General features: G+C 46.4%; 1 protein-coding gene across 1 annotated transcript in view; it reads right to left on the bottom strand.

Annotated features, from left to right (window-relative positions):
• Positions 1-209: 209 nt before the first annotated feature.
• LOC110531382 (circularly permutated Ras protein 1) overlaps positions 210-20,039 on the bottom strand; it is a 43,226-nt gene continuing 23,396 nt past the window's right edge. The window contains exons 8-19 of the mRNA XM_036987206.1: positions 18,312-18,401; positions 12,066-12,217; positions 10,056-10,137; positions 9,758-9,885; positions 8,880-8,964; positions 6,237-6,343; positions 5,992-6,104; positions 3,298-3,409; positions 2,801-2,941; positions 1,859-1,952; positions 659-709; positions 210-481 (exon numbers count right to left, since the gene is read on the bottom strand). Of these exons, the coding sequence (XP_036843101.1) occupies positions 383-481; positions 659-709; positions 1,859-1,952; positions 2,801-2,941; positions 3,298-3,409; positions 5,992-6,104; positions 6,237-6,343; positions 8,880-8,964; positions 9,758-9,885; positions 10,056-10,137; positions 12,066-12,217; positions 18,312-18,401 (1,254 nt within the window). The 3' untranslated portion in view covers positions 210-382. The remainder of the gene's footprint in view (positions 482-658; positions 710-1,858; positions 1,953-2,800; positions 2,942-3,297; positions 3,410-5,991; positions 6,105-6,236; positions 6,344-8,879; positions 8,965-9,757; positions 9,886-10,055; positions 10,138-12,065; positions 12,218-18,311; positions 18,402-20,039) is intronic.

Here is a 20,039-nt window from a genome sequence, read left to right as displayed (position 1 = left end):
GAGAGAGACACAGAGAGAGAGAGACAGATAATGAGAGAGAGAGAGAGAGAGAGAGAGAGACAGAGTGTGCATCAGGGCTCTTCTGTCACGTAGTAGAGTCAAAGATGCATTTCAAACCCTAGATTTTTTGTTACATGATTTGTTAACAACGTTCAGGAGACATTGGTTTCTAAAGAAGAACAATAAGATGATGATGTTACACAGCACCATTTAAATGACACGTCTTTATTTAATACTTAGGTAGAACATTTGGAGTTGTTTGAGTGAGTGTCCAGTCTCTAACATGGCTGCCAGTTTTGGCAACTGTTGATGCTGCAGCTGGCTCCTGTGGATCCAAGATGTCTGCCGATTTTGCCACCTGTGACTGCTGTGGTCAGGCTCCTCACAGAGCCGCAATGTCTGTCTGTTTCCTCCTGCTCTGGTCCACACTGCTGGCCCTCTTCATCTGGTACACCACCTTGGCTGCCTCATCAGAGAGGGCCTGGGAGGACACACAGGAAACGGTGTGTGTGTGTGTGTGTGTGTGTGTGTGTGTGTGTGTGTGTGTGTGTGTGTGTGTGTGTGTGTGTGTGTGTGTGTGTGTGTGTGTGTGTGTGTGTGTGTGTGTGTGTGTGTGTGTGTGTGTGTGTGTGGTGTGTGTGTGTGGTGTGTGACCTACGTTCACAGGAGTAGACTTGGAGGCCTGTAGGTCGTTGATCTTGCTGTTGCCCTAGTACGAGAGAGAGGGAGAAAAAGAGAGTGAGAAAGCAAGACAGAAAGAGTATTTAACTTTCCATGTCAATAAAGTATATTGAATTGAGAGTGAAGAAGTTGAAGAAATCCTGACTAGTAACCTGTAATCTGCGTCATACGAGGTAATTCTATCCTGAGGCAAATATCTGTATTTTCTGTCTGTCTCTCTCTGTCTTTGTCTCTCTCTTCCTGTCTGTCTCTCTCTGTCTTTGTCTCTCTCTTCCTGTCTGTCTCTCTCTGTCTTTGTCTCTCTCTTCCTGTCTGTCTCTCTCTGTCTTTGTCTCTCTCTTCCTGTCTGTCTCTCTCTGTCTTTCTATATTTCTCTCTTTCTGTCTCTCTTTCTCTCTTTCTGTCTCTCTCTCTCTTTCTATCTTTCTGTCTCTCTCTCTCTTTCTGTCTCTCTTTCTGTCTTTCTGTCTCTCTCTTCCTGTCTGTCTCTCTCTGTCTTTGTCTCTCTCTTCCTGTCTGTCTCTCTCTGTCTTTGTCTCTCTCTTCCTGTCCGTCTGTCTCTCTCTCTCTTTCTGTCTCTCTTTCTGTCTTTCTGTCTTTCTCTTCCTGTCTGTCTCTCTCTGTCTTTGTCTCTCTCTTCCTGTCTGTCTCTCTCTGTCTTTGTCTCTCTCTTCCTGTCTGTCTGTCTCTCTCTGTCTTTGTCTCTCTCTTCCTGTCTGTCTCTCTCTGTCTTTCTATATTTCTCTCTTTCTGTCTTTGTTTCTCTCTGTCTGTCTCTGTCTCTCTGTCTCTCTCTTTCTGTCTCTGTCTCTCTCTTTCTGTCTCTGTCTCTCTCTCTCTGTCTCTGTCTCTCTCTTTCTGTCTCTGTCTCTCTCTTTCTGTCTTTGTTTCTCTCTGTCTGTCTCTGTCTCTCTGCCTCTCTCTTTCTGTCTCTGTCTCTCTCTTTCTGTCTCTGTCTCTCTCTTTCTGTCTCTGTCTCTCTCTTTCTGTCTCTGTCGCTCTCTTTCTGTCTCTGTCTCTCTCTTTCAGTCTTTCTGTCTCTCTCTTTCTGCCTTGTCATGAAAACTATCCCTCCCTTTCACCTCAGGAAGAAGAAAGCTTCTTTAATTCCTTGACGGACGGACGGACGGACAGACGGACGGACGGACATAGAGTGATTGATTGATTGACTGATTACTTGGGAGTCTGTAATGAGGTCACCGCATATGGTTGTCATGGTACTGATCCAGTTGCCATAGATACTTTCCTCCTTTGGATTGGGCCTCTGCACACTGGGGACAAGACCGAAAGGGTTAAAAGGCACAGTACACCCAAAATAAAACAAGCCTTCACCTTGTCAGCAGTGTGAAGACATACGGTTTTTGTTATAACCTTCTCTGCCAAGCAAAAAGGGCAGTAACTGCTCATAGCGTGGGACTGAGAAAAAGTGCTTTTATTTACCTTGGTTTTACAGTAACTTTATACAGTTACTGCTAACATGTATAATCTAAAATAAATAGAAATAAATAAATATATAGAAATAAATAAATAGATAGATAAAATATCCATTTTATCCAAGACACAATACAAAAGAGGCAGGATATTTGTTCACATAATTAAGCATGTATTTAACATAGCAAAAAATGTGTTAATGTAATTTTCGACCAAATGAACAGCTACTGCCTTTTCTGCTTGGTAGGGCAGTTTTAGCATTTAATAGTCAACAAGCCCTATAAAAGTCAATAAGCCCTACACCAGGGGACAGGCAACTACAGTCCTCTCTATCCCCTACACTATATAAGCTTGGTAGGGCAGTTTTAGCATTTAATACAAGTCAATAAGCCCTACACCAGGGGACAGGCAGCTCCTCTCTATCCCCTACACTACATAAGCTTGGTAGGGCAGTTTTAGCATTTAATACAAGTCAATAAGCCCTACACCAGGGGACAGGCAGCTCATCTCTATCCCCTACACTACATAAGCTTGGTAGGGCAGTTTTTAGCATTTAATACAAGTCAATAAGCCCTACACCAGGGGACAGGCAACTCCAGTACTCTCGATCCCCTACACTGCATACGTGTTTTTCATGCTTCGTGTTTGGATCATATTAAAGGAAAACATTTCCATTTCAGACACCTACCTGATGTCTTTGAGCAGGTTTTGCTGTGCTCTGAGTTGTCTCTGTGCCTCGTGGACTCTTCCCTCCATAGTTAACCTGGCACACAGCTGGGCACAGTGGACCCCTAACACTGACATGTTCAGACTGCCTGCCCACACCCAGCTAGACAGAGAGAGATGGAGAGAGAGACAGAGAGAAAATATATTTTAGTGACCTGGGATCAGACACCATCATCACAGCCCGGGATTTGAACCGGCAGCATTCCAACTGCTGATCGGCCACTCTAACGTCAACGCTACCTAATGATGATGATAATGTGTGTGTGTGTGTGTGTGTGTGTGTGTGTGTGTGTGTGTGTGTGTGTGTGTGTGTGTGTGTGTGTGTGTGTGTGTGTGTGTGTGTGTGTGTGTGTGTGTGTGTGAGTGGTGTCTGTGTGTGCGTGTCTGTGTCTGTGCCTGTGTGTGTGTGTGTGTGTGTGTGTGTGTGTGTGTGTGTGTGTGTGTGTGTGTGTGTGTCACCTGCTGGTTGTAACCCGTCTCTGTTCAGTAATGATGCGTGTGACGTTCTGTTGATCTCTAGTGGTGAAGGACAGCTGTAACTGGAACGGTAGTCTGGCTCTACGCATGAAACCTGTACAACACACACACACACACACCCACACACACACACACACACCCACACACACACACACACACACACACACACAGACAGACACAGACACACACACACACACACACACAGACAGACAGACAGCCAGACAGACAGACAGACACACACACACACACACTGGGAGTCACTATGGGGTACTGTGTGTGTGTGTGTTTGAGAGTGTGTGGGATTGTGCATGTCAAATCACATTTTATTGGTCACATACACATGGTTAGCAGATGTTATTGGTCACATACACATGGTTAGCAGATGTTATTGGTCACATACACATGGTTAGCAGATGTTATTGGTCACATACACATGGTTAGCAGATGTTATTGGTCACATACACATGGTTAGCAGATGTTAATGTGAGTGTAGTGAAATGCTTGTGCTTCTAGTTCTGACCGTGCAGTAATATCTAACAAGTATCTAATAATTCCACAATAACTACCTTATACACAAATCTAAATGGGTGAATGAGAATATGTACATAAAAATATATGGATGAGCGATGGCCGAGCGACAATAGATGGTATAAAATATAGTATATACATGTGGTATGAGTAATGTAAGATATGTAAATATTATTAAAGTGGTATTTTTTTAAAGTGACATTGTTTAAAGTGAGTAGTGATACATTTATTAAAGTGGCCAGTGATTGGGTCTCCATGTAAGTCTTTACTGAAGACTCATCTCTTCAGTGGGTCATATGATTGAGTGTAGTCTGGCCCAGGAGTGGGAAGGTGAACGGAAAGGCTCTGGAGCAACGAGCCGCCCTTGCTGTCTCTGCCTGGCCGGTTCCCCTCTCTCCACTGAGATTCTCTGCCTCTAACCCTATTACAGGGGCTGAGTCACTGGTTTACTGGTGCTCTTTCATGCCGTCCCTAGGAGGGGTGCGTCACTTGAGTGGGTTGAGTCTCTGACGTGGTCTTCCTGTCTGGGTTGCCCCCCCCCCCTTGGGCTGTGCCGTGGCGGAGGTCTTTGTGGGCTTTACTCAGCCTTGTCTCAGGATGGTATGTTGGTGGATGAAGATATACCTCTAGTGGTGTGGGGGCTGTGCTTTGGCAAAGTGGGTGGGGTTATATCCTTCCTGTTTGGCCCTGTCCGGGGGTGTCCTCGGAGTGGGCCACAGTGTCTCCTGACCCCTCCTGTCTCAGCCTCCAGTATTTATGCTGCAGTAGTTTACGTGTCGGGGGGCTAGGGTCAGTTTGTTATATCTGGAGTTTTCTCCTGTCCTATCCGGTGTCCTGTGTGAATTTAAGTATGCTCTCTCTAATTCTCTCTTTCTCTCTTTATTTCTCTCTCTCGGAGGACCTGACCCCTAGGTCCATGCCTCAGGACTACCTGGCATGGTGACTCCTTGCTGTCCCCAGTCCACCTGGCCGTGCTGCTGGTCCAGTTTCAACTGTTCTGCCTGTGATTATTATTATTTGACCATGCTGGTCATTTATGAACATTTGAACATCTTGGCCACGTTCTGTTATAATCTCCACCCGGCACAGCCAGAAGAGGACTGGCCACCCCACATAGCCTAGTTCCTCTCTAGGTTTCTTCCTAGGTTTTGGCCTTTCTAGTGAGTTTTTCCTAGCCACCGTGCTTCTACACCTGCATTGCTTGCTGTTTGGGGTTTTAGGCTGGGTTTCTGTACAGCACTTTGAGATATCAGCTGATGTACGAAGGGCTATATAAATACATTTGATTTGATGTAGACATCAGCCTCTCTGAGTTAGTTATTGCTGTTTAGCAGTCTGATGGCCTTGAGATAGAAGCTGTTTTTCAGTCTCTGTCCCAGCTTTTGATGCACCTGTACTGACCTCGCCTTCTGGATGACAGCGGGGTGAACAGGCAGTGGCTCGGGTGGTTGTTGTCCTTGATGATCTTTATGGCCTTCCTGTGACATCGGGTGCTGTAGGTGCCATGGAGGGCAGGTAGTTTGCCCCCAGTGATGCGTTGTGCAGACCGCACCACCCTCTGGAAAGTCTTGCGGTTGACGGGGTGCAGTTTCCGTGCAGTTTCCGACAGGATGCTCTCGATTGTGCATCTGTAAAAGTTTGTCAGGGTATTGGGTGTCAAGCCACATTTCTTCAGCCTCCTGAGGTTGAAGTGGTGCTGCTGAGCCTTCTTCACCACGCTGTCTGTGTGGGTGGACCATTTCAATTTGTCAGTGATGTGTACGCCAAGAAACTTAAAACTTTCCACCTTCTCCACTGCTGTCCCGTCGATGTGGATGGGGGGAGGGGGAGGGGGTGTTCCCTCTGCTGCTTCCTGAAGTCCACGATAATCTCCTTTGTTTTGATGACGTTGAGTGTGAGGTTATTTTCCTGACACCACACTCCGAGGGCCCTCAACTCTTCCCTGTAGGCCGTCTCGTTTTTGTTGGTAATCAAGCCCACTACTGTTGTGTGCATGTTTGTGCATGCATCTATGCGTGTGTGTGTGTGTGTGTGTGTGTGTGTGTGTGTGTGTGTGTGTGTCTGTGTGTGTGTGTGTGTGTGTGTGTGTGTGTGTGTGTGTGTGTGTGTGTGTGTGTGTGTGTGTGTGTGTGTGTGTGTATCACTCACTCTCTACGCTGTCAGGCTTGCAGGCGAACTGAAAGGTGATTTCTACTGCTTCTGTTACGTTCCCTATCTCCCTTACTAGACGGTGGCTACACTCCTCCTCGTAGGGGAAATACCTGGAGGACGGACAGAGAGACGTCACGTGTTTTCGTGACTGACTGTAGAGACTTGAATAAAAAAATAAAAAAACAGATATTGAAATCAAAGATGTGTGTGTCACACTTAACCCAAAATGGAGTCATACTCACACGCCATCAGCTGCTAGTAGCGTTGCCATGACACCCGTTGCTAGGATGTTGTCGGCCAGAGCTGACTGGATCTCTGTTGCTACGGTACCGATGCTTACTGTATTCACCTGAACAGTTGACAGAGGATGTGAGTTTACATACTGTTTTACCCACTTTATATGTATGTACTGTATTCTAGTCCAGCCTCATCCTATATAACTACTGATGTACACACATTTTATACTCATATACGGTCCATAATATCTATACACACCAAAAGCTATTTAATCCATTTTAGAATAAGGCTGTAATGAAACAAACTATGGAAAAAGTCAAGGGGTCTGAATACTTTCCGAATGCTCTGTATAACTAACTAACTAACTAACTAGCTAACTAACTAACTAACTTATACTTATACTAACTATACAACTAAGGTGGCAAAACAGGCTGCCTAAGTATGATTTCCAATCAGAGACAACGATAGACAGCTGTCCCTGATTGAGAACCATACCCGGCCAAAACATAGAAACAGAAAACATAGAAATAAAGAAACTAGAATGCCCATCCTAGTCACACCCTGGCCTAAACAAAATAGAGAATAAAAGCCTCTCTATGGCCAGGGCGTGACACATACAGTGAAGGAAAAAGTATTTGATCCCTTGCTGATTTGGTACGTTTGACCACTGACAAAGAAATGATCAGTCTATAATTTTAATGGTAGGTTTATTTGTACAGTGAGAGACAGAATAACAACAAAAAAATACTGAAAAAAGCATGTCAAAAATGTTATAAATTGATTTGCATTTTAATGAGGGAAATAAGTATTTGACCCCCTCTCAATCAGAAAGATTTCTGGCTCCCAGGTGTCTTTTATACAGCTAACGAGCTGAGATTAGGAGCACACTCTTAAAGGGAATGCTCCTAATCTCAGCTTGTTACCTGTATAAAAGACACCTGTCCACAGAAGCAATCAATCAATCAGATTCCAAACTGTCCACCATGGCCAAGACCAAGAAAACAATTGGTAACACACTATGCCGTGAAGGACTGAAATCCTGCAGCGCCCACAAGGTCCCCCTGCTCAAGAAAGCACATATACATGCCCGTCTGAAGTTTGCCAATGAACATCTGAATGATTCAGAGGACAACTGGGTGAAAGTGTTGTGGTCAGATGAGACCAAAATGGAGCTCTTTGGCATCAACTCAACTCGCCGTGTTCGGAGGAGGAGGAATGCTGCCTATGGCCCCAAGAACACCATCCCCACCGTCAAACATGGAGGTGGAAACATTATGCTTTGGGGGTGTTTTTCTGCTAAGGGGACAGGACAACTTCACCGCATCAAAGGGACGATGGACGGGGCCATTTACTGTCAAATCTTGGGGGAGAACCTCCTTCCCTCAGCCAGGGCATTTAAAATGGGTCGTGGATGGGTATTCCAGCATGACAATGACCCAAAACACACGGCCAAGGCAACAAAGGAATGGCTCAAGAAGAAGCACATTAAGGTCCTGGAGTGGCCTAGCCAGTCTCCAGACCTTAATCCCATAGAAAATCTGTGGAGGGAGCTGAAGGTTCGAGTTGCCAAACGTCAGCCTCGAAACCTTAATGACTTGGAGAAGATCTGCAAAGAGGAGTGGGACAAAATCCCTCCTGAGATGTGTGCAAACCTGGTGGCCAACTACAAGAAACGTCTGACCTTTTTTGCCAACAAGGGTTTTGCCACCAAGTACTAAGTCATGTTTTGCAGAGGGGTCAAATACTTATTTCCCTCATTAAAATGCAAATCAATTTATAACATTTTTGACATGCGTTTTTCTGCATTTTTTTGTTATTCTGTCTCTCACTGTTCAAATAAACCTACGATTAAAATTACAGACTGATAATTTCTTTGTCAGTGGGCAAACGTACAAAATCAGCAGGGGATCAAATACTTTTTTCCCCTCACTGTACATGTATATATATATTCTGGACTGACATGGAGGAGGAAGAGGGGAAGGAGGAGGAGAAGGAAAGGGTGAGAGGTAGAGAAATGTTTCCCATGGCAATAAAGCCCCTTGAATTGAATTGAAAGGGTGGGAGGAGTGGAAGAGAGATGCAGAAGAGATGGTGTGAGCAGAGGAAGAGAAGAGAAGAAGAGAGAGAGAGCGAGAGAGCGAGAGAGAGAGAGAGAGAGAGAGAGAGAGAGAGTCAAATGAACTTTCACATACTAAACCAATCATCCAATGAGAAAGACTAGAGACAGAGAAGACCGAGGTGTTCTAGAACACTGTTGAAGTAACAAACAAACAAGGAAGGAAGCACATCTCTCATCACCTCAATGGCTAAACTCACACACTCACACTCCTGGCATTCCTGGCATGTGCTGCCACAGAGGCTGCCAAAACTCTACCTTCATGTTTCTGTTTTTGATTCCTTAGGCTGATGCTATCCGAGACATTTACACAGGCGTGTGTGTGTGTGTGTGTGTGTGTGTGTGTGTGTGTGTGTGTGTGTGTGTGTGTGTGTGTGTGTGTGTGTGTGTGTGTGTGTGTGTGTGTGTGTGTGTGTGTGTGTGTGTGTGTGTGTGTGTGTGTGTGTGTGTGTGTGTGTGTGTGTGTGTGTGTGTGTGTGTGTGTGTGTGTGTCCATGACTGGGCAGATCTGTTGTGTGTGAGTGAGTCTCACCCTGCCTCCAGTCTGGTCTGCCAGTAGTCCCACCTCAGCCAACCTGCAGTCTGTTCCCTCAAATGTCATCACCGACACTATCACACTGCAGAAACAGGTAATACAATCAGTCAGTCAATCAGGCAGTCAGTCAGTAAATTAGTCAGCCAGTCAGTAAATTAGTCAGTCAATCAGGCAGTCAGTCAATCAGTAAGTCAGTCAGTCAGTCAATCAATCAGTCAGCCAATCAGTCAGTCAGTCAGTCAGTAAATTAGTCAGTCAATCAGTAAATTAGTCAGTCAATCAGGCAGTCAGTCAGTCAATCAGTCAGTCAATCAGTCAGTCAGTCAATCAGTCAGTCAATCAATCAGTCAGTCAGTCAGTCAATCAATCAGTCAGCCAATCAGTCAGTCAATCAATCAGTCAGCCAATCAGACAGTCAATCAGTCAGTCAGCCAATCAGTCAGTCAGTCAATCAGTCAGCCAATCAGTCAGTCAGCCAATCAGTCAGTCAGTCAATCAGTCAGTCAATCAATCAGTCAGTCAGCCAATCAGTCAGTCAGCCAATCAGTCAGTCAGCCAATCAGTCAGTCAGCCAATCAGTCAGTCAGTCAGCCAATCAGTCAGTCAGCCAATCAGTCAGTCAGTCCTGTAATTCTAAACATTTATTATTATGATGTGTTCATATGCTATCTGGGGGGGGGGGTCCCCAAAACTTGTACCCCCCCCCCCCCCACCTGTCCACCCAGGTTTTGGTGCTTTATGGGTTATGATATTTGGGAGTTTTGTGATAAGCTTTTGGGCGTGGATGTTTGGGGGTGCATTGTATTGTATTTAGGGGTACATGGGTTTCGGTGGTATATAGAGGGTACGGGGAGGTATTTCGGGGGTACACTAACCCGCTGTTAGCTGCCTCGTGGGCTAGCTGTCTGTAGAAGTAAGGTGACTGGGGGGAGGAGAAAGGGGTGGGACTCTCCTCCATTAGACCCAATCCGATGTTAGCTCGCCCGTCTGTACACAGGATCACCTAGAGGTCAACCAATCACAGAACACAGAAAGATTGTAAATGGTTGCAACAATAACATAGGAGTTGTCAAACAAACAGAAATGGGACATGCTGTCAGAATGTCAACCAGGCATCGGATTGGCTGTGAGACAGGAAGTGAACTGGTATTGGATGGAATGCTCAGCTCTGACCTTTGACCCCACGTATCGAGACGCCATAGCAACGGAGACCAAGGCAGCAGGACCCAGCGCTGTAGCTCCATGCTCCCTCAGCCTGGAGAGGGAGATACAGTTTTAATAAGACAGGCAGCCAGTCAGCTAGCCAGTCAAACAGTCAACCAGACAGTCAGCTAGCCAGTCAAACAGTCAACCAGCCAGTCAGCTAGCCAGTCAAACAGTCAACCAGACAGTCAGCTAGCCAGTCAAACAGTCAACCAGACAGTCATACAGCCAGTCAACCAGACAGTCAAACAGTCAGATAGCCAGTCAAACAGTCAACCAGACAGTAAGCTAGCCAGTCAAACAGTCAACCAGACAGTCAGCTAGCCAGTCAAACAGTCAACCAGACAGTCAGCTAGCCAGTCAAACAGTCAACCAGACAGTCAGCTAGCCAGTCAAACAGTCAACCAGACAGTCAAACAGTCAGCTAGCCAGTCAAACAGTCAACCAGACAGTCATTCAGCCAGTCAAACAGTCAACCAGGCAGTCAGCTAGCCAGTCAAACAGTCAACCAGACAGTCAAACAGTCAGCTAGCCAGTCAAACAGTCAACCAGACAGTCAGCTAGCCAGTCAAACAGTCAACCAGACAGTCAGCTAGCCAGTCAAACAGTCAACCAGACAGTCAGCTAGCCAGTCAAACAGTCAACCAGACAGTCAGCTAGCCAGTAAAACAGTCAACCAGCCAGTCAAACAGTCAACCAGACAGTCATTCAGCCAGTCAAACAGTCAACCAGGCAGTCAGCTAGCAAGTCAAACAGTCAACCAGACAGTCAAACAGTCAGCTAGCCAGTCAAACAGTCAACCAGACAGTCAGCTAGCCAGTCAAACAGTCAACCAGCCAGTCAGCTAGCCAGTCAAACAGTCAACCAGACAGTCAGCTAGCCAGTCAAACAGTCAACCAGACAGTCATACAGCCAGTCAACCAGACAGTCAAACAGTCAGATAGCCAGTCAAACAGTCAACCAGACAGTAAGCTAGCCAGTCAAACAGTCAACCAGACAGTCATTCAGCCAGTCAAACAGTCAACCAGGCAGTCAGCTAGCCAGTCAAACAGTCAACCAGACAGTCAAACAGTCAGCTAGCCAGTCAAACAGTCAACCAGACAGTCAGCTAGCCAGTCAAACAGTCAACCAGACAGTCAGCTAGCCAGTCAAACAGTCAACCAGACAGTCAGCTAGCCAGTCAAACAGTCAACCAGACAGTCAGCTAGCCAGTAAAACAGTCAACCAGCCAGTCAAACAGTCAACCAGACAGTCATACAGTCAATCAGGCAGTCATTCAGCCAGTCAAACAGTCAACCAGGCAGTCAGCTAGCCAGTCAAACAGTCAACCAGACAGTCAGCTAGCCAGTCAAACAGTCAACCAGACAGTCAGCTAGCCAGTAAAACAGTCAACCAGACAGTCAGCTAGCCAGTCAAACAGTCAACCAGACAGTCAGCTAGCCAGTCAATCAGTCAACCAGACAGTCAGCTAGCCAGTCAAACAGTCAACCAGACAGTCAGCTCGCCAGTCAAACAGTCAACCAGACAGTCAGCTAGCCAGTCAAACAGTCAACCAGACAGTCAGCTAGCCAGTCAAACAGTCAACCAGACAGTCAGCTAGCCAGTCAAACAGTCAACCAGACAGTCAGACAGTCAACCAGACAGTCATACAGCCAGTCATACAGCCAGACAGAGACAGACAGGCAGCCAGTCAACCAGACAGTCATACAACCAGACAGAGACAGAGACAGACAGACAGACAGACAGACAGACAGACAGACAGACAGACAGACAGACAGACAGCCAGCCGGTCAGTCAGTCAACCAGTCAGGCAGAGAGCCAGACAAGCACACAGCCAGCCAGCCAAGCACACAGCCAGCCAGTCAGACAGTCAATCAGACAAACAGTCAGTCAGACAGACAGACAGACAGACAACCAGTCAGGCAGCCAGCCAGACAAATAGACAGACAGTCAGACAGTCAACCAGACAGACAGACTCACTCTTTGACTCTCAGTGAGAGGTGTTGGTAGCTCTCAGCTATACAGTGTGGAGTGTTGTACTGTTTACCCTGTTGTCTCAGGTAGTCAGAATCAACTAGAGCCCAGTCCCTCAGAGAGACTGGTACACCTGAACCATCACCATACACTACTACCTACAGAGGGAGAGAGGGAGGGGATGGGGAGGGAGTGTTATTGATAGCCCAGTCCCTCAGAGAGACTGGTGAACCTGAACCATCACCATACACTACTACCTACAGAGGGAGAGAGGGAGGGGATGGGGAGGGAGTGTTATTGATAGCCCAGTCCCTCAGAGAGACTGGTGAACCTGAACCTGAACCATACACTACTACCTACAGAGGGAGAGAGGGAGGGGATGGGGAGGGAGTGTTATTGATAGCCCAGTCCCTCAGAGAGACTGGTGAACCTGAACCATCACCATACACTACTACCTACAGAGGGAGAGAGGGAGGGGATGGGGAGGGAGTGTTATTGATAGCCCAGTCCCTCAGAGAGACTGGTGAACCTGAACCATCACCATACACTACTACCTTCAGAGGGAGAGAGGGAGGGGATGGGGAGGGAGTGTTATTGATAGCCCAGTCCCTCAGAGAGACTGGTACACCTGAACCATCACCATACACTACTACCTACAGAGGGAGAGAGGGAGGGGATGGGAAGGGAGTGTTATTGATAGCCCAGTCCCTCAGAGAGACTGGTGAACCTGAACCATCACCATACACTACTACCTACAGAGGGAGAGAGGGAGGGGATGGGAAGGGAGTGTTATTGATAGCCCAGTCCCTCAGAGAGACTGGTGAACCTGAACCATCACCATACACTACTACCTACAGAGGGAGAGAGGGAGGGGATGGGGAGGGAGTGTTATTGATAGCCCAGTCCCTCAGAGAGACTGGTGAACCTGAACCATACACTACTACCTACAGAGGGAGAGAGGGAGGGGATGGGGAGGGAGTGTTATTGATAGCCCAGTCCCTCAGAGAGACTGGTGAACCTGAACCATACACTACTACCTACAGAGGGAGAGAGGGAGGGGATGGGGAGGGAGTGTTATTGATAGCCCAGTCCCTCAGAGAGACTGGTGAACCTGAACCATACACTACTACCTACAGAGGGAGAGAGGTAGGGGATGGGGAGGGAGTGTTATTGATAGCCCAGTCCCTCAGAGAGACTGGTGAACCTGAACCATCACCATACACTACTACCTACAGAGGGAGAGAGGGAGGGGATGGGAAGGGAGTGTTATTGATAGCCCAGTCCCTCAGAGAGACTGGTGAACCTGAACCATCACCATACACTACTACCTACAGAGGGAGAGAGGGAGGGGATGGGGAGGGAGTGTTATTGATAGCCCAGTCCCTCAGAGAGACTGGTGAACCTGAACCATCACCATACAGTACTACCTACAGAGGGAGAGAGGGAGGGGATGGGGAGGGAGTGTTATTGATAGCCCAGTCCCTCAGAGAGACTGGTGAACCTGAACCATCACCATACACTACTACCTACAGAGGGAGAGAGGGAGGGGATGGGGAGGGAGTGTTATTGATAGCCCAGTCCCTCAGAGAGACTGGTGAACCTGAACCATCACCATACACTACTACCTACAGAGGGAGAGAGGGAGGGGATGGGGAGGGAGTGTTATTGATAGCCCAGTCCCTCAGAGAGACTGGAGAACCTGAACCATCACCATACACTACTACCTACAGAGGGAGAGAGGGAGGGGATGGGGAGGGAGTGTTATTGATAGCCCAGTCCCTCAGAGAGACTGGTGAACCTGAACCATCACCATACACTACTACCTACAGAGGGAGAGAGGGAGGGGATGGGGAGGGAGTGTTATTGATAGCCCAGTCCCTCAGAGAGACTGGTGAACCTGAACCATCACCATACACTACTACCTACAGAGGGAGAGAGGGAGGGGATGGGGAGGGAGTGTTATTGATAGCCCAGTCCCTCAGAGAGACTGGTGAACCTGAACCATCACCATACACTACTACCTACAGAGGGAGAGAGGGAGGGGATGGGGAGGGAGTGTTATTGATAGACCAGTCCCTCAGAGAGACTGGTACACCTGAACCATACACTACTACCTACAGAGGGAGAGAGGGAGGGGATGGGGAGGGAGTGTTATTGATAGCCCAGTCCCTCAGAGAGACTGGTGAACCTGAACCTGAACCATACACTACTACCTACAGAGGGAGAGAGGGAGGGGATGGGGAGGGAGTGTTATTGATAGCCCAGTCCCTCAGAGAGACTGGTGAACCTGAACCATCACCATACACTACTACCTACAGAGGGAGAGAGGGAGGGGATGGGGAGGGAGTGTTATTGATAGCCCAGTCCCTCAGAGAGACTGGTGAACCTGAACCATCACCATACACTACTACCTACAGAGGGAGAGAGGGAGGGGATGGGGAGGGAGTGTTATTGATAGCCCAGTCCCTCAGAGAGACTGGTGAACCTGAACCATCACCATACACTACTACCTACAGAGGGAGAGAGGGAGGGGATGGGGAGGGAGTGTTATTGATAGCCCAGTCCCTCAGAGAGACTGGTGAACCTGAACCATACACTACTACCTACAGAGGGAGAGAGGGAGGGGATGGGGAGGGAGTGTTATTGATAGCCCAGTCCCTCAGAGAGACTGGTGAACCTGAACCATACACTACTACCTACAGAGGGAGAGAGGGAGGGGATGGGGAGGGAGTGTTATTGATAGCCCAGTCCCTCAGAGAGACTGGTGAACCTGAACCATCACCATACAGAGAGAGCAAGAGAGAGATACTTATTATACCAATAAAGAAAATAGGCAGGTAGACAGGTAGGCAGGTAGACAGGTAGGCAGGTAGACAGGTAGGCAGGTAGACAGGTAGGCAGGTTAGTAAGTAGATAGGTAGATAGGTAGATAGGTAGACAGGTATGCAGGTTAGTAAGTAGATAGGTAGATAGGTAGGCAGGTAGACAGGTAGGCAGGTTAGTAAGTAGATAGGTAGATAGGTAGATAGGTAGACAGGTATGCAGGTTAGTAAGTAGATAGGTAGATAGGTAGACAGGTAGACAGGTATGCAGGTTAGTAAGTAGATAGGTAGATAGGTAGACAGGTAGACAGGTAGGCAGGTTAGTAAGTAGATAGGTAGATAGGTAGACAGGTAGACAGGTATGCAGGTTAGTAAGTAGATAGGTAGATAGGTAGATAGGTAGACAGGTAGACAGGTATGCAGGTTAGTAAGTAGATAGGTAGATAGGTAGGCAGGTAGACAGGTAGGCAGGTTAGTAAGTAGATAGGTAGATAGGTAGATAGGTAGACAGGTATGCAGGTTAGTAAGTAGATAGGTAGATAGGTAGACAGGTAGACAGGTATGCAGGTTAGTAAGTAGATAGGTAGATAGGTAGACAGGTAGACAGGTAGGCAGGTTAGTAAGTAGATAGGTAGATAGGTAGATAGGTAGACAGGTATGCAGGTTAGTAAGTAGATAGGTAGATAGGTAGACAGGTAGACAGGTATGCAGGTTAGTAAGTAGATAGGTAGATAGGTAGACAGGTATGCAGGTTAGTAAGTAGATAGGTAGATAGGTAGACAGGTAGACAGGTATGCAGGTTAGTAAGTAGATAGGTAGATAGGTAGACAGGTATGCAGGTATGCAGGTTAGTAAGTAGATAGGTAGATAGGTAGACAGGTAGACAGGTAGGCAGGTTAGTAAGTAGATAGGTAGATAGGTAGATAGGTAGACAGGTATGCAGGTTAGTAAGTAGATAGGTAGATAGGTAGACAGGTAGACAGGTATGCAGGTTAGTAAGTAGATAGGTAGATAGGTAGACAGGTAGACAGGTAGGCAGGTTAGTAAGTAGATAGGTAGATAGGTAGATAGGTAGACAGGTATGCAGGTTAGTAAGTAGATAGGTAGATAGGTAGACAGGTAGACAGGTATGCAGGTTAGTAAGTAGATAGGTAGATAGGTAGACAGGTATGCAGGTATGCAGGTTAGTAAGTAGATAGGTAGATAGGTAGACAGGTAGACAGGTTAGTAAGTAGATAGGTAGATAGGTAGACAGGTAGACAGGTATGCAGGTTAGTAAGTAGATAGGTAGATAGGTAGACAGGTATGCAGGTATGCAGGTTAGTAAGTAGATAGGTAGATAGGTAGACAGGTAGACAGGTATGCAGGTTGGTAAGTAGATAGGTAGATAGGTAGACAGGTAGACAGGTATGCAGGTTAGTAAGTAGATAGGTAGATAGGTAGACAGGTAGACAGGTATGCAGGTTAGTAAGTAGATAGGTAGATAGGTAGACAGGTATGCAGGTTAGTAAGTATATAGGTAGATAGGTAGACAGGTAGACAGGTATGCAGGTTAGTAAGTAGATAGGTAGATAGGTAGACAGGTAGACAGGTATGCAGGTTAGTAAGTAGATAGGTAGATAGGTAGACAGGTAGACAGGTAGGTTGGCAAGGCCAAGGGGTCTGAATACGTTGGCAAGGCCAAGGGGTCTGAATACGTTGGCAAGGCCAAGGGGTCTGAATACGTTGGCAAGGCCAAGGGGTCTGAATACGTTGGCAAGGCCAAGGGGTCTGAATACGTTGGCAAGGCCAAGGGGTCTGAATACGTTGGCAAGGCCAAGGGGTCTGAATATGTTGGCAAGGCCAAGGGGTCTGAATACGTTGGCAAGGCCAAGGGGTCTGAATACGTTTCAAGGCCAAGGGGTCTGAATACGTTGGCAAGGCCAAGGGGTCTGAATACGTTGGCAAGGCCAAGTGGTCTGAATACGTTGGCAAGGCCAAGGGGTCTGAATACGTTGGCAAGGCCAAGGGGTCTGAATACGTTGGCAAGGCCAAGTGGTCTGAATACGTTGGCAAGGCCAAGTGGTCTGAATACGTTGGCAAGGCCAAGGGGTCTGAATACGTTGGCAAGGCCAAGGGATCTGAATACGTTTGCAAGGCCAAGGGGTCTGAATACGTTTGCAGGGCTCTGTAAGTGTCCCCCCTTTTCGTAGCCCTACATTAGATGAATGTATTCAAGATGAGGCCAATTATATCTGCTCTCAGTTTGTTTTTATAACCATTAAAGATTCTGCTAATTATGTCTCCAGTCATGCGAAGTGGTGTTGAATTGCAATGAAATAATTTATCATAAAATAAAAATAAATTGGGTGGGGGAAAAATAGCTTCTCGAAAACTTGAAACTCAACGCACCTTTATATACATTAAAAGGGAAGAGCCACCAATTAATCATTGTTGACACTATCGATCAAACACACACCCCTGCACGCGTGCACACAACACACACGTACGCGTGCAACACAAGCACTCACCACTATCTATCATTCTTTAGTTCTTGATACAATCATCTCAAAAATCAACAGACGGTAAGTTTCTCAACATTGTTCTGTACACGGATGATTCATGCTATCAAAGGACTCTTGTCATAACTTAAAATACACCACTACGGTTCACTAAATCTGTGTCATACACAACCGGGTACCAGTAGTTTTCCCAGGCTGAGGCAATGTGACACGATAATACTTTGAACCCCGCCCTGTGCTACTGGGTCCTGGACTTCCTAACGGGCCGCCCCCAGGTGGTGAAGGTAGGCAACAACACCTCCACTACGCTGACCCTCAACACAGAGGCCCCACAAGGATTCACCTATGACTGTGTGGCCACGCACGCCTCCAACTCAATCATCAAGTTTGCAGACGACACAGCAGTGGTGGGCCTGATTAAAAATTCTAAATAATGGTTTCAAAAATGTATAATTTATTTTATTTCACCTTTATTTAACCAGGTAGACTAGTTGAGAACAAGTTCTCATTTACAACTGTGACCTGGCCAAGATAAAGCAAAGCAGTTCGACACAATACAACAACACAGAATTACACATGGAATATATTTTTTTTAATTTAACTAGGCAAGTCAGTTAAGAACAAATTCTTATTTTCAATGACGGCCTGGGTTAACTGCCTGTTCAGGGGCAGAACGACCTTGTCAGCTCGGGGGTTTGAACTCGCAACCTTCCGGTTACTAGTCCAACGCTCTAACCACTAGGCTACCCTGGAGCTACCTGGGAGCCTTCTACCCTCCACTAAACAAGCGTACAGTCAATAACACAATAGGAAAAAAACAAAGTCTATATACAGTGATATATGTATATATATATATATACACAGTCCTGTCAAAACAGGACCTGTTTCCCTCCCTCCCTCTAAATTCTCTCCCAAAAATCAATCAGTACCTGGTCATTGAAGGTAACCATGGCGACTCTGCGGTGAGGTGAGGTCTGCAGTAGAGAGGACAGCGCCCTCTGGAGGGCATCCTGAATACTCTACACACAGAGAGAGAGAGAGAGAGAGAGAGAGAGAGAGAGAGAGAGAGAGATCATTGGCATACACTACGTTGCCAAAAGTATGTGGACACCTGTTCGTCAAACATCGAATTCCAAAATCAGGGGCCTTAATATGGAGTTGGTTCCCCCTTTGCTGCTATAACAGCCTCCACTTTTCTGGGAAGGCTTTCCACTAGATGTTGGAACAAGTGCATTAGTGAGGTCAGGTACTACTGATGTTGGGGCGATTAGGCCTGACTCGCAGTCGGCGTTCCAATTTATCCCGAAGGTGTTTGATGGGGTTGAGGTCAAGGCTCTATACTGGCCAGTCAAGTTCTTCCACACCGATCTTATTAACAGACCATTTCTGTATGGACCTCACAATGTGCACGAGGGGCATTGTCATGCTGAAACAGGAAGGGGCCTTCCCCGAATCCACAAATTTTAAGATGTGTCCACATACTTTTGTATACATTGCAAGTCAAAAGTTCTAGAACACCTTGTAGAAAAAGTTCAAGAACACCTTGGAGAAAAAGTTCAAGAACACCTTGGAGAAAAAGTTCTAGAACACCTTGGAGAAAAAGTTCTAGAACACCTTGTAGAAAAAGTTCTAGAACACCTTGTAGAAAAAGTTCTAGAACACCTTGGAGAAAAAGTTCTAGAACACCTTGGAGAAAAAGTTCTAGAACACCTTGGAGAAAAAGTTCTAGAACACCTACCCATTCAAGAGTTTTTCTTTATTTTGACTATTGACTACATTGTAGAATAATAGTGAAGACATCAAAACTACGAAATAACACATATGGAATCATGTAGTAACCAAAAAAGTGTTAAACAAATCAAAAAATATTCTATGTTTGAGATTCGCATTCTCTCAACCAGCTTTATGAGGTAATCACCTGGGATGCATTTAAATTAATAGGTGTGCCTTATTAAAAGTTAATTTGTGGAATTTCTCTCCTCCTTAATGCGTTTGAGCCAATCAGTTGTGTTGTGACAAGGTAGGGGTGGTTTACAGAAGATAGCCGCATTCCACATTTCTAGACTGCATTCCATCTGAAGTGATGGAACAAGATGGCCGCCCTGTTGCTCCCAGACAACTTTGCTGTCTTTTGTTTATTTTAGTGTTATTTTTTTTACATAATTTGATCAGAAGGTTTATAGTATTATTTCCTATGACCAACAGACACTTCTGGATATCAGATTGAAGATTAATCATTACAAATTCAACTTTCCGGAGCTGGATTCTTTGTCTGGATTACCCAAAGCCATTAATTCATCACGGGAGCCTTTTTTCCCAAAAAGACACTGCGGTAGAAGGAGAAGGGGAAGGCAAACTGGCGTTCTACCCTCCACTTCCTACTAGATTAGTCTCTGGACAAAAAACTTTGCGAGATTAGAGCGTGGATTTCCTACCAGAGCGATATGAGATTCACAACCTAATCTAGCCTAATGTAACCTAATCTGCTTCACAGAGACTCAGCTGACAGGGGAGGTACTTGATCAGGCTGTACAGCCTGCGGGGTTTTCCATACATTCCGTGGAGAGGGGAAAAAGGCGGAGGAGTATGTTTCGTGAACAGCAACTCATGGTGTGACTGTAGGAATGTACAAACCCTTAAGAGTTTCAGTCCTCTTG

This window comes from Oncorhynchus mykiss, chromosome 9 (genome assembly GCF_013265735.2).
Source record: "Oncorhynchus mykiss isolate Arlee chromosome 9, USDA_OmykA_1.1, whole genome shotgun sequence".
Lineage (NCBI taxonomy): Eukaryota > Metazoa > Chordata > Actinopteri > Salmoniformes > Salmonidae > Oncorhynchus > Oncorhynchus mykiss.
Note: the sequence above shows the minus strand (reverse complement) of the source record. Positions and strands in the feature narration are given on the sequence as shown.